Source organism: Fimicolochytrium jonesii (assembly GCF_025526975.1).
Source record: "Fimicolochytrium jonesii strain JEL569 chromosome Unknown EV422scaffold_5, whole genome shotgun sequence".
Lineage (NCBI taxonomy): Eukaryota > Fungi > Chytridiomycota > Chytridiomycetes > Spizellomycetales > Powellomycetaceae > Fimicolochytrium > Fimicolochytrium jonesii.
In genome coordinates this window covers 999,023-1,024,380 of record NW_026515672.1, presented here as the reverse complement: position 1 = coordinate 1,024,380, position 25,358 = coordinate 999,023, and the positions used below count along the sequence as shown (strand labels likewise).

At 57.0% G+C, this 25,358-nt stretch overlaps 10 protein-coding genes across 10 annotated transcripts; 3 read left to right on the top strand and 7 right to left on the bottom strand.

Moving 5' to 3' along the window:
* Nucleotides 1–34: 34 nt before the first annotated feature.
* On the bottom strand, nucleotides 35–4,866 carry EV422DRAFT_565636 (uncharacterized protein; the record flags this gene model as incomplete). The annotated part of the gene is made up of 2 exons (XM_053072343.1): nucleotides 35–4,381; nucleotides 4,459–4,866. 2 exons carry the CDS (start codon nucleotides 4,864–4,866, stop codon nucleotides 35–37), a joined length of 4,755 nt encoding a protein of 1,584 aa, XP_052927763.1.
* Nucleotides 4,867–5,729: 863 nt separating this feature from the next.
* On the bottom strand, nucleotides 5,730–8,664 carry EV422DRAFT_565635 (glycoside hydrolase; the record flags this gene model as incomplete). The annotated part of the gene is made up of 6 exons (XM_053072342.1): nucleotides 5,730–5,852; nucleotides 5,949–6,038; nucleotides 6,133–6,614; nucleotides 6,708–8,273; nucleotides 8,353–8,439; nucleotides 8,514–8,664. 6 exons carry the CDS (start codon nucleotides 8,662–8,664, stop codon nucleotides 5,730–5,732), a joined length of 2,499 nt encoding a protein of 832 aa, XP_052927762.1.
* Nucleotides 8,665–9,389: 725 nt separating this feature from the next.
* Nucleotides 9,390–11,148, bottom strand: EV422DRAFT_367110 (DHHC palmitoyltransferase-domain-containing protein). The gene is made up of 3 exons (XM_053066700.1): nucleotides 10,965–11,148; nucleotides 10,612–10,897; nucleotides 9,390–10,535 (listed from the first exon to the last, which is right to left on the bottom strand). The coding sequence occupies exons 1-3, from the start codon at nucleotides 11,031–11,033 to the stop codon at nucleotides 9,418–9,420; spliced, it is 1,473 nt and encodes a 490-aa protein (XP_052927761.1). The 5' UTR covers nucleotides 11,034–11,148; the 3' UTR covers nucleotides 9,390–9,417.
* Nucleotides 11,149–11,503: 355 nt separating this feature from the next.
* EV422DRAFT_367094 (uncharacterized protein) lies at nucleotides 11,504–12,748 on the top strand. The gene has a single exon (XM_053066699.1). It carries the CDS (start codon nucleotides 11,833–11,835, stop codon nucleotides 12,532–12,534), a length of 702 nt encoding a protein of 233 aa, XP_052927760.1. The 5' UTR covers nucleotides 11,504–11,832; the 3' UTR covers nucleotides 12,535–12,748.
* Nucleotides 12,749–12,831: 83 nt separating this feature from the next.
* EV422DRAFT_504866 (YL1 nuclear protein-domain-containing protein) lies at nucleotides 12,832–14,426 on the bottom strand (the record flags this gene model as incomplete). Its single annotated transcript, XM_053068453.1, has 4 exons — nucleotides 12,832–13,247; nucleotides 13,316–14,060; nucleotides 14,124–14,227; nucleotides 14,291–14,426. The coding sequence occupies 4 exons, from the start codon at nucleotides 14,424–14,426 to the stop codon at nucleotides 12,832–12,834; spliced, it is 1,401 nt and encodes a 466-aa protein (XP_052927759.1).
* A 410-nt stretch (nucleotides 14,427–14,836) lies between these two features.
* EV422DRAFT_522060 (glutaredoxin) lies at nucleotides 14,837–15,888 on the bottom strand. The gene is made up of 4 exons (XM_053069792.1): nucleotides 15,839–15,888; nucleotides 15,672–15,756; nucleotides 15,412–15,598; nucleotides 14,837–15,029 (listed from the first exon to the last, which is right to left on the bottom strand). Exons 2-4 carry the CDS (start codon nucleotides 15,717–15,719, stop codon nucleotides 14,968–14,970), a joined length of 297 nt encoding a protein of 98 aa, XP_052927758.1. The 5' UTR covers nucleotides 15,720–15,756; nucleotides 15,839–15,888; the 3' UTR covers nucleotides 14,837–14,967.
* Nucleotides 15,889–16,070: 182 nt separating this feature from the next.
* Nucleotides 16,071–16,783, top strand: EV422DRAFT_366972 (uncharacterized protein). The gene has a single exon (XM_053066698.1). The coding sequence runs from the start codon at nucleotides 16,155–16,157 to the stop codon at nucleotides 16,707–16,709; it is 555 nt and encodes a 184-aa protein (XP_052927757.1). The 5' UTR covers nucleotides 16,071–16,154; the 3' UTR covers nucleotides 16,710–16,783.
* A 139-nt stretch (nucleotides 16,784–16,922) lies between these two features.
* EV422DRAFT_493800 (mitochondrial genome maintenance MGM101) lies at nucleotides 16,923–17,333 on the top strand (the record flags this gene model as incomplete). The annotated part of the gene is made up of 1 exon (XM_053067698.1): nucleotides 16,923–17,333. A coding segment is annotated over one exon (411 nt), but the record flags the coding sequence as incomplete, so codon positions are not given.
* A 515-nt stretch (nucleotides 17,334–17,848) lies between these two features.
* EV422DRAFT_565631 (urease) lies at nucleotides 17,849–20,844 on the bottom strand (the record flags this gene model as incomplete). The annotated part of the gene is made up of 6 exons (XM_053072341.1): nucleotides 17,849–18,152; nucleotides 18,250–18,408; nucleotides 18,515–19,500; nucleotides 19,556–20,092; nucleotides 20,170–20,264; nucleotides 20,361–20,844. 6 exons carry the CDS (start codon nucleotides 20,842–20,844, stop codon nucleotides 17,849–17,851), a joined length of 2,565 nt encoding a protein of 854 aa, XP_052927755.1.
* Nucleotides 20,845–21,181: 337 nt separating this feature from the next.
* EV422DRAFT_522054 (uncharacterized protein) lies at nucleotides 21,182–22,315 on the bottom strand. The gene is made up of 2 exons (XM_053069791.1): nucleotides 22,135–22,315; nucleotides 21,182–21,877 (listed from the first exon to the last, which is right to left on the bottom strand). The coding sequence occupies exons 1-2, from the start codon at nucleotides 22,273–22,275 to the stop codon at nucleotides 21,395–21,397; spliced, it is 624 nt and encodes a 207-aa protein (XP_052927754.1). The 5' UTR covers nucleotides 22,276–22,315; the 3' UTR covers nucleotides 21,182–21,394.
* Nucleotides 22,316–25,358: the final 3,043 nt, after the last annotated feature.

Sequence of the window (25,358 nt, the reverse complement as noted above, 5' to 3'; positions counted from 1 at the left end):
ATATGCGTAGTGTCCTATCCAGTCGTCATTCCCTCTACATAATAAGACAGTACCCTCTACCAGCCGGCGCGACAGGCACCTCAGGCTCGACAGCGGCGGCGACCGTGACCTCGTCCGTGACGATATCGACCAACGGTTCCCTGGAGTTGGGTGTCTCGTCCGTGACGTCGCGGGGGGACTCCGCGGTCTTGTCGGCTTCAGCTTCTTCTTGTGCGGGGGAGACGACTTCCTCTTCCTTGGCATCGGGTTTGGTCTCGGGGGTGTGCGCTTCTTCCTCAGCAGCGACGTCCTTGTTCTCGACGACATCGCTAGAAGTCTGGGGAACCTCGCGTTCCGTCTGCGCGTGCTCGGGCTCAGCGGCGGTCTGTTCCTCCTCACGTGCAGGAAGGGTGGAGTCGATCTTGTCGTCCGCTTGAGCCTCACGAGCCTCCAACGCCGGCGCAGCGGTGGTGTCTTCGTCAACGACGTCGATGGCGGGCGTGGCAGTTTCGCTGGCTGGTTCGGACTTGTCACCGGTGACGGAGGCGGGTTGCTCCTCGGTGACGGCGTTCTCGTTATGAGCTTGGGGAATCTCACGGTCAGCGGGCTTGGATTCGGGTTCATGGTGAGCGGGAGCAGGGGTAGGGAGAGCATCCTCGGCCTTGGACTCGGCATGACTGTCCAGAGCATTCAGAACAGGAGCGGCCGTCGTTTCTTGGTCAACCACGTCGATGACAGGGGTAGCGGCTTCCTCGGTGTGTACGGGGGTAGCTTCCTCCTCCTTCACATCGCGCTCCGCCGCAGGAGTTTTAACCTCCTCGCTGCTCACGGGGGTACCTTCCTCCTCCTTCACATCCGCCACAGGCGTCTCAACCTGCTCGCCGCTCACAGGTGTAGCCTCCTCCTCTTTCACATCACGCTCCGTCTCTACAGCGCTCGCCTCCTCAACAGCCTTATCCTCAATCGCATCCAAAGCAGGCGCCGCGGTCGTTTCTTCCTCAACGACATCAATGACGGGTGTGGTTTCCTCCTGCTTCTGCTCCACGGCGGCGGCGGAGTTCTCCTCCTGTGGGATTTCACGGTCGGCGACCTCAGCGGGCTGCTCGACGGTTTCGGTGTGCTTGTCCTCAACGGGTGCAGGGACCTGCTCTTCCTCATTCGCAGCGCGCTCAGTCTCCTCAGCCGCGGGCACCTCACGCTTGACACCCTCAGACTCCAACGCATGCAAAGCCGGCGCCGCAGTCTTCTCCTCATCAACAACATCAGTAACGGGTGCCACCTCTTCCTCCTTCACAGGAGCCGCGACAGGAGCAGCGTCGTCATGGACGTCCTCAGCAACCTGCTCGGAAGCCGGTGTCTCACGCTCGTGGTGCTCAACAGCTTCCTCGTGAGCCTCCTCAACCTTCTCGTCACGCGCGCCAAGAGCAGGCGCGGCGGTGGTCTCTTCATCAACGACGTCAATGACGGGGGTGGATTCGTCTTGCTTGGTGGGGATCTCTTCCTCAGCAGCAGCGGGAGCTTCAGCAGGTGCGGCGGACTCCTCCTCGTGGTGGGACGGGATCTCGCGGTCAACAGCGGCGGCGGTGGGCTCCGGGGCTTCAGCAGGCGCGGCGGGCTGCTTTTCATGGACGGAAGGAACTTGACGGTCCACGGTGTCCTCGTGGTGCTCAACGGCCTCCTCGTGGGCCTCCTCAACTTTCTCCTCACGCGCATCCAGCGCGGGCGCAGCAGTAGTCTCTTCATCAACGACGTCAATGACGGGGGTAGATTCCTCTTTGTGGGCAGGGATTTCACGGTCAGCGGCCACAGGCTCCTCAACCACCTTGCTCTCCTCGTGTTCAACAGGAGTGTCCTCCTGAATCTCGCGGTCAGCAGCAACGTGGTGCGGCTCGACAGCATCCTCGGCAGCGTGCTCAGCGTTGGCGTCCAGAGCATCCAGAGTAGGAGCCGCGGTGGCTTCTTCATCAACGACGTCAATGACGGGAGTAGCGATGGCATCGTCGGCAAGCTCGCGATCGGGGACGACGGGCTGTTCGGCTTCTTTGCAGGGAGCAGGCTCGTCGGCGGTGGCGATGGGCTCCGTAGCCTCCTGTGTAGCCTGCTTCTCGTGTTCGTGACCCCCGTCGGCGGGTTGGATCTGACGGTTGTCAGCCTCGTGGGTGGACTCGACCGCGTGTTCGCTAGCGTGCTCGGCTTTAGCGTCAATGGCATCGAGAGCGGGAGCAGCAGTTTTCTCTTCTTCGACGACATCAATGACTGGGGTCGACTCTTCAGCTTTCTCGGAAGCGATTTCACGATCGGCGACAGCAGGCTCTTCAGTCTTCTCCGAAGTAAGTTCACGCTCAGCGACAGCAGGCTCTTCAGTCTTCTCCGAAGTAACTTCACGCTCAGCGACAGCGGGCTCTTCAGTCTTCTCCGGAGTAAGTTCACGCTCAGCGACAGCGGGCTCTTCAGCTTTCCCGGAAGCAGGGTCGCGCTCGGGGACAACAGGCTCCTCCACCTCCTCAGAAGCCTGGTGGTGGTGGCGGTCCTCAACTGCATCCTCGCTCGCATGTTGGGCCTTTTCCTCCAAAGCCTCCAATGCGGGCGCGCCCGTCTTTTCCTCGTCGACAACGTCAATAACGGGAGTATTGGTAGCTTCCTCTTGTTGTTCAGCGACATGGGAGTCGGTGGTCTGGTGCTCCGACGGGATGGGAATTTCCTCGGCGCGAGTGGAGGACTCGCGATCGACGGCTGCAGGGGCGTGGATGCCTTCGTCATTGGCCTGGTCGTTTTCAGCTTCGCGGGCGTCCAATGCGTGAGCAGCGGTCTTTTCTTCGTCAACGACATCGATTGAGGGAGACGCCTCGGGGTCGGTGGAGGCGGGGATCTCGCGGTCAGCTTCAACGGGGATGGGGACGTCGCTGTCAACTTCGACGGGGGCGGGAACCTCGCGGTCAGTCTCGACGGGTTCCCCAGCCACCTCGGGCTCCAGAGCAGGGGCAGCTTCGGCGTGGGCAGCGGTCGAGTCGACAGCTTCTTCACTAGCCTGCTCAGCCTTGATATCGCCGGCCTCCAAAGCGGGTGCAGCAGTGCCCTCCTCGTCAACAACATCAATGACGGGAGTGACAGTGTCTTCGTCAGCAGCAGCGACTGGTGCATCGGTCACTTCCTTCTGCGCAGGCTCAGGCTTCTCTTCGTCGTCGGCCATCAAGTTGGCCTTCTTGCTTGCAGGGTCCTCTGCGGCTGCAACGGCTGCTACGCCACGCTTTGCAGGCACGACGGTGTCCTGGAAGACAGCGTCAAGATCGCGCTTAGGCGGGCGCGCGGATTCCTCATGCTCAGCTGGGGCGGCTGTCTTGATATCCCGGGGTTGCTCCTCCTCGTGGGCGACGGTAGATGCCTCGTTGGCAGCGTTCTGGGAAGCTTCCCATTCCTTCTGAAGATCGTAAGACATTTGGAGATGTTCGTCGATGGTCTTCTGGTGATCAACCGTGTAAGCGTGCGACTCCTCTACGGCGGCGGCATCTACCTTGTCGGTGATGGCATCCTTGGGTTCTCCCTTCTGCTCCTTCTCGTCACGCACATCCTCCGCAGACACAGCATGCTCCTTCTCCGACTCGGCAGCAGAGGCCAAAGCAGCCTCCCACTGACTCTGGAGCTCGTACGAAAGCTTCAAATGTTCATCAAGAGTCTTTTGGAGGTCGATAGTGGAGGGGACATCGTCGGTAGACTCTTCCGAGGCGGCCTCTTCAGTTGCCTGATCGGCTTCAACTTCACGGGCTTCCAAAACGGGCGCGGCGGTCATTTCCTCGTCAACAACGTCGATGACGGGAGTGGCATGCGTCTCGTCCATGGGTGGCTCTTCCGGAGTAGCCTCTTCAGTTGCCTGCTCGGCTCCGACCTCACGGGCCTCCAAAACGGGCGCGGCGGTCTTTTCCTCCTCAACAACGTCGATGACGGGCGTAGCATTCGTCTCGTCATTGGGGAGCTCCTTCTCAGATTCCGCAGTGGCCTGCTCGGCTTCGACTTCACGGGCTTCCAAAACGGGCGCAGCGGTCTTTTCCTCGTCAGCAACGTCGATGACGGGCGTAGCATTCGTCTCGTCCTTGGGGAGCTCCTTCTCAGATTCCGCAGTGGCCTGCTCGGCTTCGACTTCACGGGCTTCCAAAACGGGCGCGGCGGTCTTTTCCTCGTCAACGACGTCGATGACGGGCGTAGCATTCGTCTCGTCCTTGGGGAGCTCCTTCTCAGATTCCGCAGTGGCTGCCACGTCTTTGGTGGTTTCACGCGCCTCAGTGGTAACGTTCTCGGTAGCGGCTTTCTCATCCTCGGCCGCAACAGGTTCGCTCTCAGTCTTGTTTTCAGCGACATCGCCTACGTCCTGAGAATCGGTGCGAGTCGGGGGTATAACAGTTCCAGTCTAATTGTTGCAGATACGGTCGGTGGTTAATTTTAGGTTATGAAGATCACACGAACCCTTGGGAGAAGTTAGCTTACCTCAAACATCTGAACAAGCTTGGAAACCGATCGCTTCTTTTTCAATGGGGCAGGGGGCTTCCCCTGATCCCCAGCGTTCGCAGCAGAAAGCTTTCCCTCGCTAGCGACAGTGACCGACTCGGTCACAGACGCAGCCGAGTTGTTCTCAAAGTCCAGGACGGTGATCTTGGTGGTGTCCTTGATAAAGTCGGAAGCAGGCTCAGCGGCGGAGACATCTTCGGCGGCCTGGTGGTGGGTAGCAGGCTCAGCGGCTTGGGCAGTGTGGTGAGCGGTGACGGCGTCAGCGTAGGAGACCTCGAGAGGGACTTCGTCGGCGGTTTCCTGGGTGGGAAGGGGTTTTGTTGCGATCGGGGCGGGTTGTTCGGCCTGTGCCTGGTCGACGAGGACGTGGTCGGGGTCTGTGACCATGGCTGCTTGTGGGTATCCCTTGAGTGTTGGTTGAGAGTGAGAGTGAGTGTATGAGGATGTGGATATGAGTGGTATGAGAGATGGGGAGATATGCGTGGGAAACTGCGAACAGCGAGGGCTCGTGGGAATGGGACCAGGAATGGGACGGAAGAGAAGGCGGTGGGAATATGGCGACACCGCTCGCAGCAGCAGAAGGCAAAGGCGATGATGCGCTGTCCTCGTCAACCGCCCCGCCCGTCCTAATAATCACAGGGCAGAAGTGGCGATTTTGTTAAGCACGACATTAAGGATTTCGCGTTGTTTTCCGGGGGTAGTTGGCTTGCGACTTTGCGTTCGCCCGGTTGTGGATCTTGGCTTCCTGGCTGCTGCGCGTGCGCGTGTGAAAAGCGGCTCGACATGGGTCAATCAGCTATGATATAAGGGGGTGAGATGCTGTGGTGGTCAACGCTTATATCCATGTCTCCATTGAAACGATGATGCTTTCTCTTGGCGTACGTATAGGCAATGTGAAGGAGAGTATCTCCATTCCTTTTCCTCTTCTGAGAGTTGGTGTGAGCGTCTCGCCAAGCAACGCAGTGGTGAAAAATGGAAATGACACCCAGACTGTCAAATAACTGTCATCTCTCCAAGCACCTGGTGACGTCGCGTCGCCCATTTCCCTGGTCTTGAGCCTGCATGCAGGGTTAAGACCCTTATATGTTTAGACGGAGATGGCGTTGGGTTGTCGAAACACGTCGGTTTGGGAAACCCTGAACTAAATCGGCGATACAACTGCACCCACTCGCATTTAAGCTTGACCCGCGTCTCATTCTCACCGCGGCGTGTCGTCAAACATGATAATATGACATCCCTCGCTCTAAGATCTAATACTGCTCAGCCATAATCAACAAAATCAACGCAGTCCAGCCCGTAAACGGATGCGACCGTTTGCCCTCGCCGTCCTGGGATGAGTACTGTTCCCATACGTAGCCTGTTCGTTTATATTCCTGTGTAGCAAAGGGGAAAGAGGGTTTGTTAGTTCGGGGATGATGGGATGGGGGATTGGAGTATGTTTAGACGGCGGTGAGGGGATGATGACACACCTTGTATACGTTGCTGACTAGGTTCTTTCTTAGCGAGGTGTAGATCTCTTGCGCTTGCTTCTGATGTGGTCCAGGGACGTTGACGTAGTTCTACAGAGAAGCAAGGACCGGTTAAGATATTCGCCATATCCATCATATATCCATCCCTCGTTTCTCCATCCGCCAAGACCATCTCTTCACTCACCTTATGCAAACTAGCACAAACCAAATAATTCATATTAATCCACACGGGCCCCCTCCAATAATTCTCGCCCGTGCCATAAAAGCGATCCCGTCGACTCAACGACGCAATCCCAAACTCCGTCCACAGTTCGCTCGGATCAGCCACAAGATCCAGCACCGCGCCCAGATGCGGATGATCCGCCGGTAGCAACCCCAGCATCAGCGGGAAGAGGGATATATACCCCTTATGCACAACAAAAGATGATTTCCCCCCCTCGTCGATCGAGACGTCGCAGTAGGATTGCGAGTCAGCGTTCCAATGCAGGGATTCAAGGGATGCTAGCAGATCGGTGAGGTCGGCGGTGAGGGTTTTGATGTCCTTGGTGCGGTTGATTTCGTGGGCGACGGTTTTCAGGGTTGAGGCGTAGAAGGCCATCCAGGAGAGGAGGTCGATGTGGAATTCGCCTTTGTGGGGGGGCATTGCGCGGGGGTAGTCGTCGAGGCCTGGGAACCTTTCGCATCAGCCGTCATGTCCTGATATCCATCCTGACCCCTCATGAACTGCCTTACGAGGTCAGTTCTCGTACGTAAACTCACCACTGGTCAACGTATGCGTATCCTTCCTCCCCCTCCACCGATACCCCTCCACCGCCCTCCCCTCAATCAACCCCGGCTCACCCCACTGCGTCTCCCTGAACCACTCATACTGCTTCCTCAACCGCGGGTAGGTCGCATTCAGAAACTCCACAGCCGCCTCCCGATCAAGCAACGCCCTATCCTTCAAAAACGCCGTATCACTCGCCGCAACAATCTTTTGCTGTGACGACGACACATCAAACGTGTCCCTCGCCTGTGTCAGACGATCCAGGTAGGCCATGAGGCTCATAACGAGGGTAGGCGGGTTGGCGAAATGCGGGTACTGCGTCTGAAACTCCTGCGGCACTTTGCTCCTCGCCTCATCACCGAGGATCTGTTCACGTGCAACCCACCCTTTATCATCAATCAACGCTATCCAGTGGGAAAGGATATCGAGACTGAGATCGTTGTCCCATTTGCCGATGAGCAGCTGGTGGAAGCCTTCGTCCCAGAGGAACCCGCGCGGGAAGAAGGGGCGGGAGGGGACGGCGGTGAAGAGGGCGGTGGGGCCTTCGAGTTGCGGGTTCGGGGCGCGTTTGGAGGATCTGCTTTGGGAGGAGCCGCCGCTCTCAAAGTAGCTGTCCTCGTTTTCATCGTCGTCATCATCGCCCTCTGCGAAATCGACGATCTCGCTCGTTTCTACGCCTTCCAGGGCGCGGTCGACGATACTGGTGCCGTGGAAGTACCCCAGCCCGCCGACCATGTTTCCTAAAAGCGACTGTGCAAAGGTTTGCTGGTCTTTATCGTACCCCTTTGCAGCCAGCCCGAACGTGTCCTCAAACCGCTGATCAAACGCAGCCTCGGCTTCGCCCAGCTTTTCCTGCAGCGCGGGGCCCGTGGCGCGTTGCACGTCCGTCACATCAGGCTTTTTTCCCCCGGCTCTTGCAGAATGGGACAGGAACGCGACATCGAACGAGAACGGGGCGCGGAGAGTCTTCTGAAACATAAACACATTCGCATCCCGCACATCCTCATTCTCCAACGTGAAAACAAGCGGCGCGGAGGGCGCTGTTCCCGCCGCAGCCGCTTTCTGCAACTTCTCCCGCCCGTGCTGCACCAGATGCTGCTGCAGAATCTCCTTCGCCTTCCATGACTCCTTCTCCGGGACGCGGAACTGCGCTTTCAGCGTTGAGCGCAGATCTGCGTCATCGGGGCCTGGTGAGGGTGTCGCCGGGGGTTTGTTGTTCGGCCCGTCGACCACCGCGAACGTGAACTCGCCCAACTCCTCCGTGTGTCCGACCACCCCTTCATGACCCCCCACCTGCGTCCACCGCATCTCACCCTTCCCATACCGGGTGACATAAAACACCACCGAGATATCCGCGGTCTCGCCCGCGAACGGCTCGCCCGACACGCGGACGGTCCAGTCACCACCGTGGTCCCCGCCGGGCGTTTTGACAAACTCGGTCTTGAAGTGGATCTTGTTGAGGGTGTCTTTGATGAGCTGGGAGCCGAAGGTGCGCCCGTCGTGCTTTTGCCACGCGTAGCCGGAGAGATCGTCGCCTTGTTCGCAGGTGTGGCGGATGTCTGGCAGAAACAACCTGGATGAGCTTTATGCCTCTAAACCCGTAGAAAGCACCTACGACGGTGATATGTTGGAACTCACTTTGGATGGTAGCCTGCGACACCTCATTGACTCCGAACCACATCAACCCAGTAAGCAACGTATCGGCGCTCCGCGTTCTTGTCCCAACTACACAAGCCCCAACATATCAGCCCCCTTTCATACTCGTTACACACCATAGCTAGCTCAAGCATTTAACGTACAGTACAAGTTGGGTCGATATGTCCCCCAGAACAGCGACTGGTTGGCCGCGGCGGCAGCAGCATTTTGGTCGAGGGCGGGTTCGCAGGAGACGACGCTGGTGAGGGCTGCTGCTAGGACTAGCCATGGCCCGGTGGGTAGGCTGAAGCGCATGCTGAGCTCTCTGGAAGGGAGGGTTAGTGTTGGGAGAGACTGGCCACCTTGGTGGGTTCGAATTCTCAAAACCCCCTGCAAGAGAGCCGCAGCGGCAAGCAATGACGGCATGGAGCCTCGACTGACAGCAGCCACGTTCAATTCCAAACTGTCAATCGGCTTTTCTCTCAACCCCCAAGCGGTTATTCTCGCACCACAGCAACGGAGCTATTGTGTATGCATATATAAATGTCGTCCATTAACGGCAGTCATGGGAAGTGCTCCACAGGAATGAGCGAGGCTGGGAGGGCTGTGCCGCCATGGTGCGGTTCAGGAAGTGTTTGGTTGGTTATCACTGGTGGTCGTTTGCCTTATGGGGAGGTAAGTGAACGAGGGAAGGGAGGAGGATGCCGCACCTACCCACTGCTTCCTCATTTTGCTCTGGCACTGCATGCCACGGTCAAGGGGAATCTGAGGGTAAGCGCCGAGGCTGTGAGCAAGGCAGGAACTGGCAGGAAAGGATAGAGGGTTGGAGAATGTGGCCATCCGAGATATTCGGACACACCTTTCGGACGGGACAAACTGGATTTCGCGCGTCCACAGGAGGCGAACCCGTCTGAATGCCCGCAGAGTAAAGTTCGCATTGAGGAAGTTTTTAAGCCCCACATCCGTTTTTCCTATCTGCACTACGCTGTTCATAACGCTGATTTCTCATTAATAGCCGACGCATTGTTATCGATGTCCAATCGCCTACCATATTCACGAAGCCCTAAATCAATGCGCAACCGGTTTCCCCACCGGATGCACATCCCCCGTACACCCCGCATCCACCGCGCCATCATCCACATACTCCTCCGGCTCCCGTTGCCGCCGCCGCCCACTCGCAGGTTTCCTACGGTGCCTGACATGCGTTGGTGTAAACTCCTTGGCCAGCGGTGCATCCTCATCCTCGTCACCATCATCATCCTGATCCTGTTGAGATGAGCTCTCAGTCCCCGAATACGACTCAAACGACCAATCCGTCGAATCGCTATCCGTGCTCTCCACCGATTCAGGTTCGCTCTCCTCCTCCTCCTCCTGCTCCTCGTGTGGCCGTACAACCGGCAGTTTAACATCCAACTGCACCAACGGCTTATTATTCGCCATCCACCTATCCCGCTCCAATGCCCTCCGCACCTCCTCCTCCCTCTCCTCCGCCGTCCAGGGTCGCACGAGGTACCCCTCACTGCCCCTCCGTACATGGTTCCGCCGGGAGTATCCCATCTCCCTGTCCCTCCGTTTCTCTTCCTCCCGTTCGCGGCGGGATGGGCGGCCGTGCGGGAATCGTCTGTGGATGAAATACGCTTTGGGCGGCCATTGCAGGGGGAGGCCTGTTTCTTCTTTCGTGCGTTGGGCGGCGTCGTTCACAGGGTGGTGGATGCCGTCGCCGTAGGCGGGGAGGGGGAGCCACCAGAGGTACCAGTGCGGGCCTAGGACGCGTTGGAAGTTGCGGTAGGTGCCGAGGTCGTAAGGGTATGGGATCACGTCGTCGGGGGAGATCTTGCCCTGTCGTGTGAGCTCTTCTATTTTGCTTTTTTCGAAGCTTTCTATGGTTGTGACGTTTGAGGCGGTGTAGTGGAGTTGGTAGAGGGAGAGGATGCCCACGGTTACGAGGAGTAGGAAGAGGATGATGAGGTTCGTCATCATGAAGACGACCTCTGGTCCTTCTGGGGGCGGGGTGTAGAAGTCCGCGGTGTAAGGTGCCTTCTCGAACTGCTTTTGGTAGCTGTAGATGTCCCATATTCGCAACGCCATGAGGACGAGGCAGTTGATGGCTGTAAGAGTCACTGAGACAACAAAGCGCAGGAAGTATGCTTGATTACGATGTCCTATGCAGTTGTTCAGCCATGGGCCTGGAGTGAATGAGAATGTTAGCCACCAGAATGTCGTTCGAAGCAGTCAATCGGATCTTCAATATCCAAAACTCACAGTGATGATCCATCAGCAAAACACATCGATTGCACACGCTACAATGATGACTCCGTGGCGGTTTGAAAACTTTGCATGTCTTGCACCACCTCGGTTTCATCAGCCCTTTGCTGCCCTCCGCCGACGGTTTTGGCGGCTCATAGTCCTTTGGAACCCTCCCAGCATCCGTGAACACTCCTAGCAGATAGTTGACGATGATAGACGCCGCGCCGAGGTTGAAGGTTCCCAGCCAGAGATAGAGGGAGCGCTCGGGGTGGAAAGTGAGCCACGGGACAAAAATGAAGTACTATGGGAATTGGGTGTCAGTCAAGTGGGCATAAGGGATTGTCTAACAGTGAGGAAGATACACATACCTGTGTGGTGATGGGGACAAACGCTATGAGCAGGATAACTCCCACCACGAAAACCCGACCCCAGTTCATGTCCACGTAGGCAGCCACGGGACGGGGGAGCAGCTATCGAAGGGTTCCGAAATCCAGGCCTATTGACCTGACGATACCACCGAGTCCAAGCCCTATTTGAGTACAGAGTGTAGCAGCAAACAACCGCCCGAGGGGACCTGTATATACTGTATGAAGTGCCGTGTGTGTGTACTGTACGTGCAAGTGAGGGCCGTGGGAAAAGCAGCCTTACACTCGCGAGCTTGGGAGTGTCACGCAGTACGACTCGTCTCCAGAAAGACCCCGAGAGCCCCGAGACTCCCTGCGAAAGACCACGGTTCCCAACTTTCTGCCCTCGCTGCTACTGTACAGTTGTAGAAAACGTTCAGGGAGGAACAGGATGTGGAGGACCCATAGAGGCGGTGCACTTCCCATACGCACCTCCACCAGCTCACTTTTATAATAGGGCCCTCCTAGCACGCCGTCCGAAACCCTATCGCCAGAACCACCGCACAGCCATGAAGCTTCACCTACCAACCAGATCACCTTCCAGCGAGGACCGCCCGCCATCCTTCAAACCGGACAGCCGTTGCGTCCAGTGCCAGTCTGCTCAAGAAGCAGACTTATACCCCACACATATATGAGGACTTGACCCCGGATATGGACGTTGAGTGCCCGCCACGTTTAAGCCGGACAACAACTGCGTTCTCTGTCTGTCTGCTAAAGAAGTCAACGCTATCATCCAGGAACATGAGCATATGTATGAGGATTCGATGGTCTTCCCTTCGATGTGGACGCTCCCGGTGGTCTCGTCGGTGTCGCAGACAACGTCCTCAGTCATATGGGAGACACTCGACCGGATCCCAGAGTCGCCGAGGAAGTGCCGCTAACCCAAGGGTCAGATACGCCTCGTTTGCCCCAGCGTCACCATGGAGCGGTGGACGTGACCGAAGCCCTCATATCCGACGAGCAGCGACTGAGCAAACGAGTGAAGCAAGAACCTTCAGCAGATGAAACCGATTTCCCGTCGCCCACGGGTTTGGAGACCGCATCAGATGCGAGAATCAAGGAAGAACTACTCCCATCCGGCGAGCAGTTTTCGAACAACTCACAAGTAAAGCGAGAGGCACCAAAACATGAGCTAGAAATGGATTGGCGTTCGTTCCCGCTCGTCTTTTGGAAACCAATCACCAGAGCGAGAGTTCTCCTATCGTCAGCAATGAATCGAATGCCATATATGCAGCCTCAATCTGCACCATTCCATTCTCGTTCTCAGCATGGTGGGACTGCCACATCACTACCGAGAACCTGGGAAGAGTACCAAAAGTCGGCGCTTCCTACCCCTCTTCCCCATCATATTCCAAACAGACTCCTTACAAAAACACAGTCACGCCCGGAATCGATGGCAGGCATCACCAAAATCGTCGAGACGCCGTTGATGGCGCCACGCACACCTGGAAGTGGCGCACTATTCCAAAGTCAGCAGGATCCGTTAGCGGCTACCCGTGGGCCCGCCACGCAAGGAGGTGTCCCGTTCCATTAAGCTGTTGAGCAAGCGCGGAAAAAACTGAGGGCATATCAAAGGTTGGCGTAATTCCATAGGGGCGGCGTTTCAGTGTGTTTATTTAACTTAGGTTCCCCTGAGCAACGCCAGGGCAGTTGATTAAAACGGGCATGGCCCGCTGGCGGCCGGTGCAAAGTACCTCGTCGTCGCCGCCGCAAAAGAGATCTCTCCTGACCGCAACGCCCCGGGATGACTCGAGAGGATCGAGACCGGCCCCTCACTCACACTGAGTTACACGGGACTGTGTTTGAGACTCTTTTCCATCCCCGATCTTCCTCACGTTGGCGCAACATCGCTCGAATCCATGATCGTCGTCGCGCGCATTCCCGCGGCACCCTCCGTCCCCTCCACCATAGGGGCAGACGCATCAACCGGCACTTTCGCTTTCCCGTCCTTCCTCGGTTTCTTCACCTGACCCTCACCCACCCCCTCCGTCTCCCCCTTAACCTCGATCTCCGGCACAGGTGCAGGCGTCCCCAACGTCGACTCCAACCAAGGCGGCGGCACCGCTGCGGGTGGCACGACGTCAAACGGGTGTATGTAGGCCTGTACGACTGGACTCCACGCGTATTCGGCGTTGATGAGGCGTTTGAGAATTGCGTAGGCGTCCTTTGTGGCGTAGGGGATGAGGGTGCGGGGGTCACGGTAGCGTGCTTCGAGGCCGGTAATGGGGCAGACTGGTTTTGAGGGGGCTTGGAGGGGACTGGTCAGTTGAAATGAAGATAGAGGGCGGAGAGGAGTGCTGCAGATGGGGCCATACCTGTTGGTTGGTCCTGCCATGCTTTTAGTGGATCGTCTTGGAAACCTTGGAAGGTGACAGTGGATCTCCCGTAGAGACTTGGCTCCTCACGAGGCACAAGTGTCTGCTGGTCGGGAGAGTTCTCCATTGTGTCTTCGTGCTGCATGGAAGAAGCTTCCATTGCGCTCTCGTCTGCTAACTCCATAGTGCTCTCCAATGCTGGCTCGAGCGCCCGTGCCTCTCCCGCTGTAGGTGGCGACGTGTCTACGTCCATCGCAATTGTCGAATCCTCCACATGCGTTTCTTTGGATGGCCCAGCCTCGCCCATCTCAAACACCTTCACACTAAACGATCTGATCCGTATCAGCGGCCCCACAAGCTGCGTATCCCTCTGGCCCCTCCTCATCCGCGTAACAACCTCCGCCTCCAGAATCTTCTGCAAACTCGCTAGATTGATCCGCTCCGTCTCCTTGGCCTCCTCCAGTTTCTCCTCCTGCGTGAGTTCTGCTTCCACCACGCGCACGCGTTGTGGGATCGCTGCTTTGCGCTTTTGCTGTTCGGACATCTTGGCTTGGAGTTGCCGTTTGGAGGCGACGGTGGAGGAGCGGTTGGATTGCCGGATTGAGGTGGGGTCGTGGGTCCGGGCTGGCCGGGGGGTGGGCTTTTTCTTTTCGATGCGGCCGCCTTTCGGTGTGGGTCCGGGCGGCGGTTTGGGTGTGATGCTGACCGGATTTCGCTTCGTTATCCCCAATCCTTTCACTGCTTTCTGGGATATGTGGATATGAGCACAGCGCACACAGTCAACCCAAAAGGTGTGGTGTTGCCTTACCTTCCGCGCAGCACGTTCTTCAGCATGAACCTGCGCCTCATCATCCCTCGCCTCCTCCTCTTCATCCGTGCTTCCAAAATCCTCATCAAACACATCCTCCTGTGCTATGTTGCTCGTTGAGTAAACTGCCTTCTTGTGGCAAACGCGATGACTAACTCGTATCTTACCTTCTACGACATAGTCTTCCGCGTCGTCGAGGATATCTTCATCAAACAGAGAGTCCTGCTGCTGCTGTTGCTCGACGAGCGCACGCATGCGGCTGCCTGCGTTGGGTCGCCGGATCCTCGTTGCGGAGACGGACATGATGTAGCGATCTGCGAGTGGTGTGAGGTTAGGATGATAGGGGAGAGTTGGCAGCATCCACGCCCGGTCGGCAGCGTGTGCCCGTCTCTACTGGACCTGGAGCCTTACCGTTTCTGTATGGGTTAGCTCTGCTGGGGTCTCTCTGCAGTTTGCCGCCTGGGCTATGCTTCCATTACGGTACCGCGAACGGCTACGAACGGCGCATGTCTCATTGTCTTTGCGACGACAACCCAGACGACAACCAGACGACAACGCGTTTCCTCCGTCAGGCCGAACTTCGCCCACTATAAAGATCAGTGCACTGTCCTCCGATCACTGTATGTAGATAGTCCATAGCCCATAGCCCATAGACCACAGCGCATATAGCAATCTGCCAATGAACACTCTCTCGAGCATTAGATTGCATATATTGCAACAGCGTAACTCTAAAGTGTCATTGGGTACATATGATTCAAAAATGAGAAACTGACTATGGGAAACGGATGGAGACCGAGCTACGGATCGTGGCCACAATTCCTCCTAGACTTGGAATGAGGCAGGTTTATTGCAAAAGCTTCTGCAGCTTGCCGCTGGAGTTGGCGGCGTGAAGGTCATCGCAGCCACCTATAAAGTTGAAACGCGAACAGGTTGGTTGGATGAAGCGAAGTGGATGGAAGGATAATTGAACGACACTCTGCTCGCTCCGCTCGGGACAAGAAGGTTGGGCTGCGAATGCGCGAAGCTCGCTCCGCTCCGCTCGCTAGTTCAGGCTCGCTAAGAGCTGTGATTAAGGGAATATTTCGCCTTTGGAGCAATGTGGCTCGCCTAAGCTCGCCTAGGCTCGCCCGCCTCAAGCATCCCTGCGCCTCGCCTCCCTCATCGCAGTTCGCATTCGCTCCTCTCATCGCAGTTCGCAGTCGCTCCAGGTAGTGACACTCCCTTGCGCAAATCGACCGGTCGCTGACACCCCCCCCCCCCCCCCCCCCCCCCCGCATGAGATACATACCAACATGCTGCTCCTTAACAAAAATGTTCGGCACAGTATTCTGGCCGGTCTTCTCCCTCAAATATTGCTGAATCGCACTCCCGTCCTCACGCTGGTCGAGCTCAAACGCGGTGTATTTTGCAGACAACGAGTCCAACAGCTTCTTTGCTTTGTTGCAGTAGGGGCAGTATGACTTCGAGAAGACCACCTGTGGGAGAGGAGACGTGGAGTTAGTTGGGGGAGCTGGAGCGTGGGTGGGACGGGGTGTTTCGAACACATACGATTTTGTTATCGGTGATGGCCTTCTCGACGATATCCTTAGCGGCCATGACTTGTTGAGGTGTAGCGGAGGAGCCGAAGAGTCTTCTGAGGAGGAACATGAGTATCACACGGGGAGTACAGGGGCTCTGGTTTGCGAGCAGGAATGTAAGCGAGTGCTGTCCCCCACCTTTTGTCAGCTGCTGGTTGAGCGCCGGGTTTCTGCCGCAGAGAGGGAGGAGAGCGGAGAGTGCGGAAGGCCCGACATCACACTGGTTACGAACCGTTGCGCAAGAGGGAAGCTGTTACGAGCGGTTGCGAACATGTTCGGACGCGCGCATCTCTTTTCGGACACGTTCGGACACGTTCGGACACTGGGAGCGTCCATCTGTCCAAAGGGACTCCTGGACTCCTGGACTCTCCACGATTTCAACTGCTGTTCATCGTCGTCACAGACACCTCCTTCTCTCTCAAACATACTTGGTTGCAAAAACAGCATCGCCAACATGTTTCGTCTATCCGTCCCCGGTCGCACGGGCGTGAGGCCCGTCCTCATCCCACCATCCCTCGCCACATCCACCATCCGTCACTTCACACCGACATCCCCATCGTGCGCCGCACCACCCGCCCCCAAATGGAAACCCACCCCAAAGTCCACCACCACCACCAGCAGCAGCAGCTCATCCACTTACAAAAAACCTTCCACGTCCACCACAACGTACCGCCCCTCCTCCGCTCCCACAACCAAACACAACCCCACCTCAAAACCCCAAATCAAACCCCGCAGAACCGCATCGAACCCAAAAGCAGACGCTTCAAACCTGGGGCGCCTCCCGACTGATTTGCTGTTCCCGGAGGAGGACAAGAGGGTTAGGGAGCTGTACCATGAGGCCGTGGAGAGGATGGAGAGGTTTGATGCGGAGGTTGGGAGGGTTCTGACAGGGCCGGTTAGGGAGGAGGATCTGGAAGTGGATGCTGGTATGTATGGGGAAGGAGGAGGCGTGCGGCGTAAGCGAGCGCGGTCGTGGGTTGCGATGGGAGTCCGTGCCGCGAGGCGCTGAATTGCTTGAGCTTTGGGTCGCTCTGGGGGACCGAGCGCTGACCCCGCAGTGAGCGACAGCGAACGGTCGTTCTTAATGTTTTCCCCTGAAACATCGGTGTTATGATGGCTGATGGATGATGGCGGTTCTTGGTGGATGTATGGTGGTTCATGATGGTTGAAGGAACGGGATGGAACTTCTCTCCGCTTCACCTTGGTCATATTTTCCCCATCCCTCACTATCGTCACAGACCGCGGCTACCTGTACATGTCGGAACCCGCCTACCGCACCCTCTTCAACCTCGCCTTCGGTCCCACCTCCTGGTCCCTCCTGCCGACAACGCCCTTCCACACCTCCCGCTCCGGGCGCACCCTCTTCCGCTCGTACATCCTCACCATCAACAACCGCTTCATCTCCGAAGCCGTCGGCGACTGGAGCCTCGCCACCGCGGGCGGGGACAGGGACGAGGCAGAGCGGAGGTGTGCGCATGTTGCGATGGTGAGGGTGGGCAAGGATTTGGGGGTCGCGAGCGAGTTGTGGGATCCGAGGGTGGTTAATGGGATCAGGGATAGGTTGTTTGAGGTCGTTGTTGTGGATGGCGTGGGCGGCAATACGAGGGTGTGGAGGCGGAAGGCGGGAGTTTGAAAATTGGGGGGGATTTGGAAGGCGGGTAATCAGTGGTGTGTGTGGGCGATGGGGGTTGTGGGTGTGGGAGCGACGGCGGTATGGAAAGCGGAGAATTCTTACCTTTCTGGGCGTGAGATGGAGAGACGGCACGTCTATAAGATTGATCAACGACGCCAAAACAGAGCAACTACACGGTATTTTACACCACATCCCAGTTTTAGCGACTGCTAGGCCGCTGCGTTTATACCACCCCCTTGAGACTATCCGTCTCCTCAGGACCCGCGGGAGGCATCAGTATCATTATGGTCGGCTTTCATTCTAGTGTCATGTAGCATGTGTAGGATGGACTTGAAAGCCTATGGCCCCTACATAGCCATTCACCTCTCATGTATCCACCTGCAAGTCGTTTGCATCTCCCGTACCAGTCCGTCCATCTCCCATATGTAACAGCACCGTGCCCATAACCCCCGTCCAGTCGGGGAAGTGTATCGCAGGGGTCCGCCCCTAAACTGTCAACCTACGCCGTCCCCTCATCAAAACAACGCATACCTTCTCCCCAACCCGACGCTCCCGACCGGCCCCACCCTAACCTCCCTCCCATCGACACTCACGACATACGTCTCGGGATGCACCCGTACATCCGGACACCGATCGTTCAGCTTCATATCCTTCTTCCCGACCGTCCGGCAGTTCCTGACCGCCGTGACTTTTTTGGTGATGTGGTGGGTAGGGTTCGAGGCGTGCGTGGCGGCGAAGGCGCGGGAGACGAAGAGGAGGGAGGTGTGACGTGGGAGCGCGAATTGCGGGCGGGAGATGAAGGGTTCGGGTGTTGGGATGCTGTTTTTTAACCCACATGAAAAAAATAACATGAGTCAGAAGGGGGGGTACAGAGAAAAAAAAACACGCGCGCGGGGATGAATTCGCGACCACTCACGAAGCGTTGGCGTCGCCCATCATGGCCCAGACGATGAACCCGCCTTTGAGGATGCGTTCGGGCTTGATGCCGAAGAACTCGGGTTTCCATTGGACTAGGTCGGCGAGCTTGCCGACTTCGATGGAGCCTACGACGTGGGAGATGCCGTGGGCTATGGCTCTGTATTTGAAATCATCGAAGAAAAACATGAATTCAGTTTTGTCTGGTGGTCGATCTGAAGGGGGGGGGGGGGGGGGGGGGGGGAGCTTTGAAAGAAGCAACTTACGGGTTGATGGTATACTTGGCAATATACCGCCTCACCCTCTCGTTATCCGTCAAGTCATCCGTCCCTTCGCTCCTCCTCACGCTCTGCATCTTATCCGCCGTCTGCCACGTCCTGCAAATCACCTCCCCGACCCTCCCCATCGCCTGCGAATCGCTCGAGATGATGCTGATGGCACCCACGTCGTGGAGGTAGTCCTCCGCGCCAATCGTCTCGCCCCTGATCCGCGACTCGGCGAAGGAGATGTCCTCGGGGATCGCGCGGGAGAGGTGGTGGCAGACCATCAGCATGTCGAGGTGCTCGTCGAGCGTGTTGGTGGTGTACGGCCGGGTGGGGTTGGTGCTGCTGGGAATCACGTTGGGGTACCCCACGACGCGGATGATATCGGGGGCGTGGCCGCCGCCGGCGCCCTCGGTGTGGTAGGCGTGGATGGTGCGGCCCTTGAACGCCGCGAGGGTGTTTTCGACAAACCCGGATTCGTTCAGAGTGTCGGTGTGGATGGTGACCTGCACGTCGTATGCGTCCGCGATCGACAGGCAGGTGTCGATCGCCGCCGGGGTGGTGCCCCAGTCTTCGTGGAGCTTGAGACCGACGGCGCCCGCTTCGATTTGGGAGTCGAGGCCAATGGGGCTGCTGCTATTGCCTTTACCCGTGAAACCCATGTTGATGGGAAGGGAGTCGGTGGATTCCATCATCATCTTGAGGTGCGCGGACCCTGGTGTGCATGTCGTCGCGTTCGTGCCGGTGTTGGGACCCGTGCCGCCGCCGATGAGGGTGGTGATGCCGCTGGCGAGGGCTTCGGTGCAGAGCTGTTTGCAGATGAAGTGGATGTGCGTGTCGATCGCGCCCGCGGTGATGATACTGCCTTCGCCGGCGAGGACTTCGGTGGTGACGCCGATGATCATCCCGGGGGTTACGTTGGCTTGCACGTCGGGGTTGCCGGCTTTGCCGATTCCCGCAATCAGACCGTTTTTAACGCCGATATCGGCCTGTGGGGAATCATTTAGACCTTACCCCTCGAAGGCTCCCACAGAAAACACATACCTTGTAAATCCCCGTATAATCAACAACAAGCGCATTCGTGATAACCAAGTCCAGCGCATCCTCATCCCTCACCCCCGTAGCCTGCCCCATCCCCTCCCTAATCGCCTTTCCCCCACCAAACACACACTCATCGCCATAAACCGTATGATCCCTCTCCACCGTAATAAAAAGGTTCGTATCCCCAAGCCGGACCCGATCCCCCGTCGTCGGCCCATACGCGTCCACATAACGTGCCCGGTCCATCTCACACACCGGGGGTTCCGGTAACGCTCTTTGCGTTACATGTGCAAACCCTTTTGCTGTCAGATTCTGCAGGATTTCAGGGATACGAAGGGTGTCGACGAGGCCCGTGGCGAGGGAGTTTCCGCCGGAGATGATTTTCTTCCCGCCAATCTCGACGAGAACGACGGTTTTGGATTCGCCCGGCTCGAAGCGGACGGCGGTGCCGGCGGGGATGTTGAGGCGTTTGCCGTACGCGAGGGCGCGATCGAACGACATTTGGGGGTTGACTTCGATGAAGTGGTAGTGGGAGCCGACCTGGGGTCCGTCCGTCGTATACTTAGTGAGATGACGGCAGGGCACACCCAGTTGCTTCCGACTTTATTTACACGCACCTGGACCGGCCTGTCACCGTTGTTGGTGACGGTCAACGCCACACGTCTCCGACCTGCATTTAGCGTGATCTTTCCCGGGAGAGGTATCACCCTTCCTGGCCAGGCACAAACAGACGTGTCAGAATAAGCTTGCTTGACATCGGACATCCCACATCTGACGACGCAAGTCCCTCGTCCCATTCTCTACATACCTGGTATCATCCGAACACCATCCCTCTCCCTCTCCTGCTCCACCACCCCACCCGCACCTCCCTCATCCAACCCCGCCACATCCGCCTTCCTCTTCCCCCCTCCGCGTTCCCCAAACACCGCCAGATCCGGCTCCGGCAAGAAGCTGCCATAAAGCGCAACGCCCATGTCCCCGTCCTCCCTACAGATCGGCTCATGCACCGTCACCAGCTTCGTCCCATCCGCAAACGTGCCCTCGACCATGACCTCGTGTATGATCTCCGCGACGCCGGGGAGGACCTGGCGCGTGCCGAGCATCCGCCGGCCGAGGGACATGAGGTCGGCGACGGAGTGGGTGCCATCGCGGATGTGTTCGAGGGTCACGGAGGCGAGGAGCGCGACGGCTTCCGGGTGGTTGAGGCGCAGGCCCCGCGCGAGACGCTTTTGGGCGAGGGCGCCGGCCGCGTGGAGGGTGAGTTTGTCGATGTCGCGGGGGAGGAGGCGCATCTTGGGGGGGGGATGAGGGGGGGTGGTGGAGGTTGTGGGAATGGAGGTGCGGTGGGACTCGGGTGGTGCTACTCTATTGCAAAGCCGTGAACTGAAGACGTTGACGACGATGCTGCTGCTGCTGCTGCTGCTGGCTGTCCCTCGTCCAGATTCCCAGGGAAGCCCAGATGATAATAGATCTGAGGCTGTTATCTCACCCGCAGCTGCACGCGTTCGAAGTGACATTCGAGTGACATTCGTACGTTGCTGTGCTAAATTGTTCCTCTCTCTTTCCTTCCGTTATAGAACTTCACGTTGGACAAGCCTCTAGTATCATGTTTCACACAGCCTTTCCACGGTTCCGCTTGTCATGCGTCCATATTCATATCCAGATCCAAGCCCTCAAACAATTCTGACACTTCGCAGTTTCTGGGAATCCCAAGCCTTGACCTCATGCCTCGGAGTGTACTATTGAAGTCTACAGGAGAGGGAAGCATTGTATACGTGACATTACAGCGATGAAAATCGCAGGATTCTTCCATCTCAGAATCGTTCGTTCCCATCCCCGCTCTCATCCCCTCATATGAGACGGCCCCCCACTGGTCCTAGGCCCCTCCTGCACATGCGCATCCCCGGGCCCCAGCGCAGCCTTATAACTACTGAGCTGCAACGGCGTCGGGATCTCATACTCCACGTTCAGAATCCTCAAAAACTTCCTAAAATTCTGGTTTTCGGTGATGGTGAACGGGATCCCCAACTCGGTCAGCGCAATCAGGAGATGGATGTCCGCCGCGGTCTGGATGGGCGGGACGGCCGAATTGCCTGCTGCTACCGCTGCCGCTGCGGATAGGTGGTGGTGGCTTAATGGTGTCGCGGCGACGTTGTAGGGCGAGTCGATGTGGGCGCCGAGAACGGGCCGTGGACGCGGGATGGGTGTGAGAGCGAGGTTCTTGTCGCCTGCTTCTTGTTGCATTTTGAGAAGTTTTGTTTGGTTGCGTCGTTCGATGAGGTCTTGCGCGAATTCTTTGACGCTTTCATCGGCGTTAGAACAGTTCTGTAGTAGTGAAAGACATGTGCGTTAGAGTGAGCTTTGGTTCATATTACGTGGATGGGTTGGTTGATTGATTGATTGATTGGGAGAGGCGATGGCGGATTCAACGATGGATGGTTGACCGAGTTGGCCGATACCCTGCGAGGATGTGCGTCCGCTCTGGGAGACCGAACCAACCTCAAGCACTCCCTCAAGCATTCTGCTCGCTATCGCGCTCGGAACCTTCAATCATTCTCAGCTCACTCCGCTCGGAAACTCACAATCAGATGCTTCTCCATGCGTTCCGCCTGGCCGGCAAAGGGGGTCCCATTACAATAAGAGCATTTCGCAATCTTGTATTTCTTCCCATGGTTGTCAGGTTCCGTGAAGTGGTCCCAGACACTGGTCTTCCTTTTGGGCATATCGTGCTCGGTTTTCTTGCGTGAGTGAGGAAGGCGGAGGGGGGGGGGGGGGGGGGGGGGCTGTCTGTATGTGTACGTTTGAAACGGCGACGAGAGAGATATGGAGCAGGTGAAAAAACTGGGGAGTGGGGGCGTGAGGGGCCGCTGGGAACACCCTCCTCGTTTTATATCGTTCCCAAAGGGACAGTTGCGTATTGCTCGCGTGATGCGTGATGGAACCATGCTGCGCCTCCCCACAATGGGAACTGGCATTTAAAGTCACGCGGAGAACATGGTTTAATTCCGGCTGCAACAGGGAACCGACGCGTTCGCAACAGGGAGGAATCACTGCGAAGCAAGTAAGCGTGTCGTGGGTTTCCTGTGCTCGGCGCCCTTCCCTACTAACGACGACGTGGATGTGTAGGCAGTATATTGGCGTGCATCAACAGCACTAATAGTACATAAGAACACAAGGGGTGGGAGGGAGTGGTGTTCGAATGTCTACGGCGTGGGAAAATGCGTAAAGATGCAAAGAAAGGAAAGAGAACTCCGAAGCAATCAGGCAGTTATCCATCCCGTCCGGACTAATTGCTCCATTACAAACCACGTGACCCCACCCTGCCTCGCGTCTTCCAACCCACTCTTTCGTTCTCTCGAACTGCGAGGGTTTCCTGTGCTCGGCGCCCTTCCCTACTAACGACGACGTGGATGTGTAGGCAGTATATTGGCGTGCATCAACAGCCCAACGTGGTTACTACCACGATGCGACGCCTCCTCTGCCTTCATCCCGTGTCGTAGCGGTGCAGCAAGCAATCAGTGTCGTGCAGTGCAGCGTGCGGGGGTGCGGCGACCGTGTATGCAGCGAGCGTCAAAGTGTGGCGAGCGTGTATGCAGCGAGCGTCAAAGTGCAGCGAGCATTTGTCCAGCGATCCCCACCGTGAGCGAGCGAGAGTGCAGCGAGCGCGTTATTTTGTGGCAAGCGCCATTGCGTTTCCTTATCCAGTTGAGCTATGAGTGCGGCGGGCATGCAGCGTATATTGCGAGAGAAAGAAATACAACGTGTAAAAAGCGAAAGGTATCTATCTACAAAAAGGGGGGAAGGAAAAAGAAAAAAAAACAGAAAGTGGCTAGCACAGACGCATATGGGAATTTACACCATCTTCGTCCTCACCGGGGTTGTTGTCTCGGGTTGCGTATCAGAATGGCCAATAATAGCGCTGGGTGGCTCCGAACATATCTCCGCCATGCTTCGGACTCCCACCTCCCGAGAAGTTGCAAATCCAGCGATGTATGTCCTCGCAGCGCCAATAGCGTGGCCCCCCCGGCTCGGAAGCTCGATGCGCCGGCGGTTAAACCTGTTATCTGCAGGAACAGGGTTTCGAAATAGGTCCTGCTCGCGATTTTTCCCGACTCCAGCGTCCACAAGGGGGTTTCCGGCGTCGACTGGCGCTTCCGATGCCAACGTAATAGAGCTTCCATCGCCTCAAGCGGGCAAACGCGTTTTTCGTCCTGTGGCGCCAGTACAAGATGTTGATGGGAATCAGTGAGCGTTTTGGGTTTTGGGATGCGGATCCAACATCCTCGAACCCCTTCCACCTCCACTTGGGATACATCTGAAAGCCTGATAATCCCGTCACGCCGCGCATTCTTGGGATCCGCTATAACCTCGCGTAAACGACCCAGCCCCCAGAAAGCGACGAAGGCGATTGTCCGCAGGACGAGTAGGTCGTGATCTTCGATGATGTGTAGTTTCCGTAAGTGTTTGAGCTCGACCTCTGGTTTTTGTGAAGTAGCTTGAGAAATGTTGTTGTTTCGTAGTTTTGTTTTTAAGCGTGAAAATCGTGCTTTAGTAATTTCATTTTTGTACATGTAATCGAAAGGGATGCCCGCCGCGTTGTGGAGATCCTTAAGCGCCGAGAGATAGCCGCGAAGCGTTTGTAAAACGATCTTGCCGTCGAGGATCCTCCCGATCTGGTATGTCAGGTAGTTCTCGAAATTCGCTTCGCTTATCGGTAACACGCTGCCGTCATGATTCCGCCAACCATGCGTTAAGGCTAACGTAGTATACGCGGCGGCTACACCGGTGTAGGTCTCGTTGCGTTCTTCAATATTTCTCATGATGGTGGAGGGCGCGTATCGCGACAAGTGGCGGCTTGTCCTGCGTCCAGGTCATAGTGGGGGGTAGTGTGGATCGACGGTATGTCAGGGTCGGGTATAGCGCCTGAAACTCCTTGACGCGTTGTTTGGAGAGTAGGTCGCATCCAAAAACTTCGGCCCGGCGTACGTGTGCTAGTCGAATATCGAACTGGTTCTGGATCGCGAGCGTGCGTATGTGGCGAATGGCGTCGTCGACTATGGTATCTGCATTATACCCGGAGCTGAAGTTGTGCACGTCCGCCTCGTTATCGGTGAACCAGAGGATTTTGCGTCGTGTAAAATGTGGCCCGAAAGTCGTGAGCCCGATGGCGAGGGCGAGCATCTCTAGTTGCGTGGAGTGCAATCGCTGTATGCATTCCGGACACCAAGCGGCATAAGAGTAGTGCGTTGTAGACTGGAATCCGTAACCTTGTGGTGATGCGTCGGATGCCGCGCGGAGTAGCGCCTGCGATTCCCACTGCTGCTCGATGATCAGGGAGACTCCCGCCCAGTGGAGGAGCGTATAAGACCACCACCGGAGATCCTTTTGCATGTCGTTCGAAAGTTGGGCGGTATTGAGCTGGAGGCGCTCCAATACTGCCCCGTATCGCCACAGTTTGCCTAAGTATGTCCGGGATGTGGGTAAGACTTGGGAAATCCATGCCAAATTACCGATCAATTTCGTGTATTCCTTAGCAGGGCAAGTGGGTTTTCCGATGATGGCGGCGAGCAGTTCGAGTATGTACTGTTTTTTATCAGCGGGTACCGCAATCGTGCAGGACCGGAGATCGAAATCGAAGCCGTGAGTCTTGAACATCCATCCTTTCGCTAACACCTTGACCGGGAGCTTCACCAAGGCGAATACGCGGTGGACCTGCGCCAGGATTCTGCCTAGCGCGGCAGCCGGTGTGATCCCCACGAAGTTATCGACATAATGGGTCGCATTCGGTATGCCTTCCTGCACGAGG

Excerpts from the sequence above, each read along its gene's own strand:
- EV422DRAFT_367094 (XM_053066699.1), top strand. The coding sequence starts at position 11,833 with ATGGGAGACACTCGACCGGATCCCAGAGTCGCCGAGGAAGTGCCGCTA.
- EV422DRAFT_366972 (XM_053066698.1), top strand. The coding sequence starts at position 16,155 with ATGTTTCGTCTATCCGTCCCCGGTCGCACGGGCGTGAGGCCCGTCCTC.
- EV422DRAFT_522060 (XM_053069792.1), bottom strand. The coding sequence starts at position 15,719 with ATGGCCGCTAAGGATATCGTCGAGAAGGCCATCACCGATAACAAAATC. Across the intron at positions 15,599-15,671 it reads CCATCACCGATAACAAAATC|GTGGTCTTCTCGAAGTCATA; the intron begins GTATGTGTTCGA and ends CCTCTCCCACAG. Across the intron at positions 15,030-15,411 it reads TGTTAAGGAGCAGCATGTTG|GTGGCTGCGATGACCTTCAC; the intron begins GTATGTATCTCA and ends TCAACTTTATAG.
- EV422DRAFT_522054 (XM_053069791.1), bottom strand. The coding sequence starts at position 22,275 with ATGCCCAAAAGGAAGACCAGTGTCTGGGACCACTTCACGGAACCTGAC. Across the intron at positions 21,878-22,134 it reads GCATGGAGAAGCATCTGATT|AACTGTTCTAACGCCGATGA; the intron begins GTGAGTTTCCGA and ends TCACTACTACAG.
- EV422DRAFT_367110 (XM_053066700.1), bottom strand. The coding sequence starts at position 11,033 with ATGAACTGGGGTCGGGTTTTCGTGGTGGGAGTTATCCTGCTCATAGCG. Across the intron at positions 10,898-10,964 it reads TTGTCCCCATCACCACACAG|TACTTCATTTTTGTCCCGTG; the intron begins GTATGTGTATCT and ends CAATTCCCATAG. Across the intron at positions 10,536-10,611 it reads TTTGCTGATGGATCATCACT|GCCCATGGCTGAACAACTGC; the intron begins GTGAGTTTTGGA and ends CATTCACTCCAG.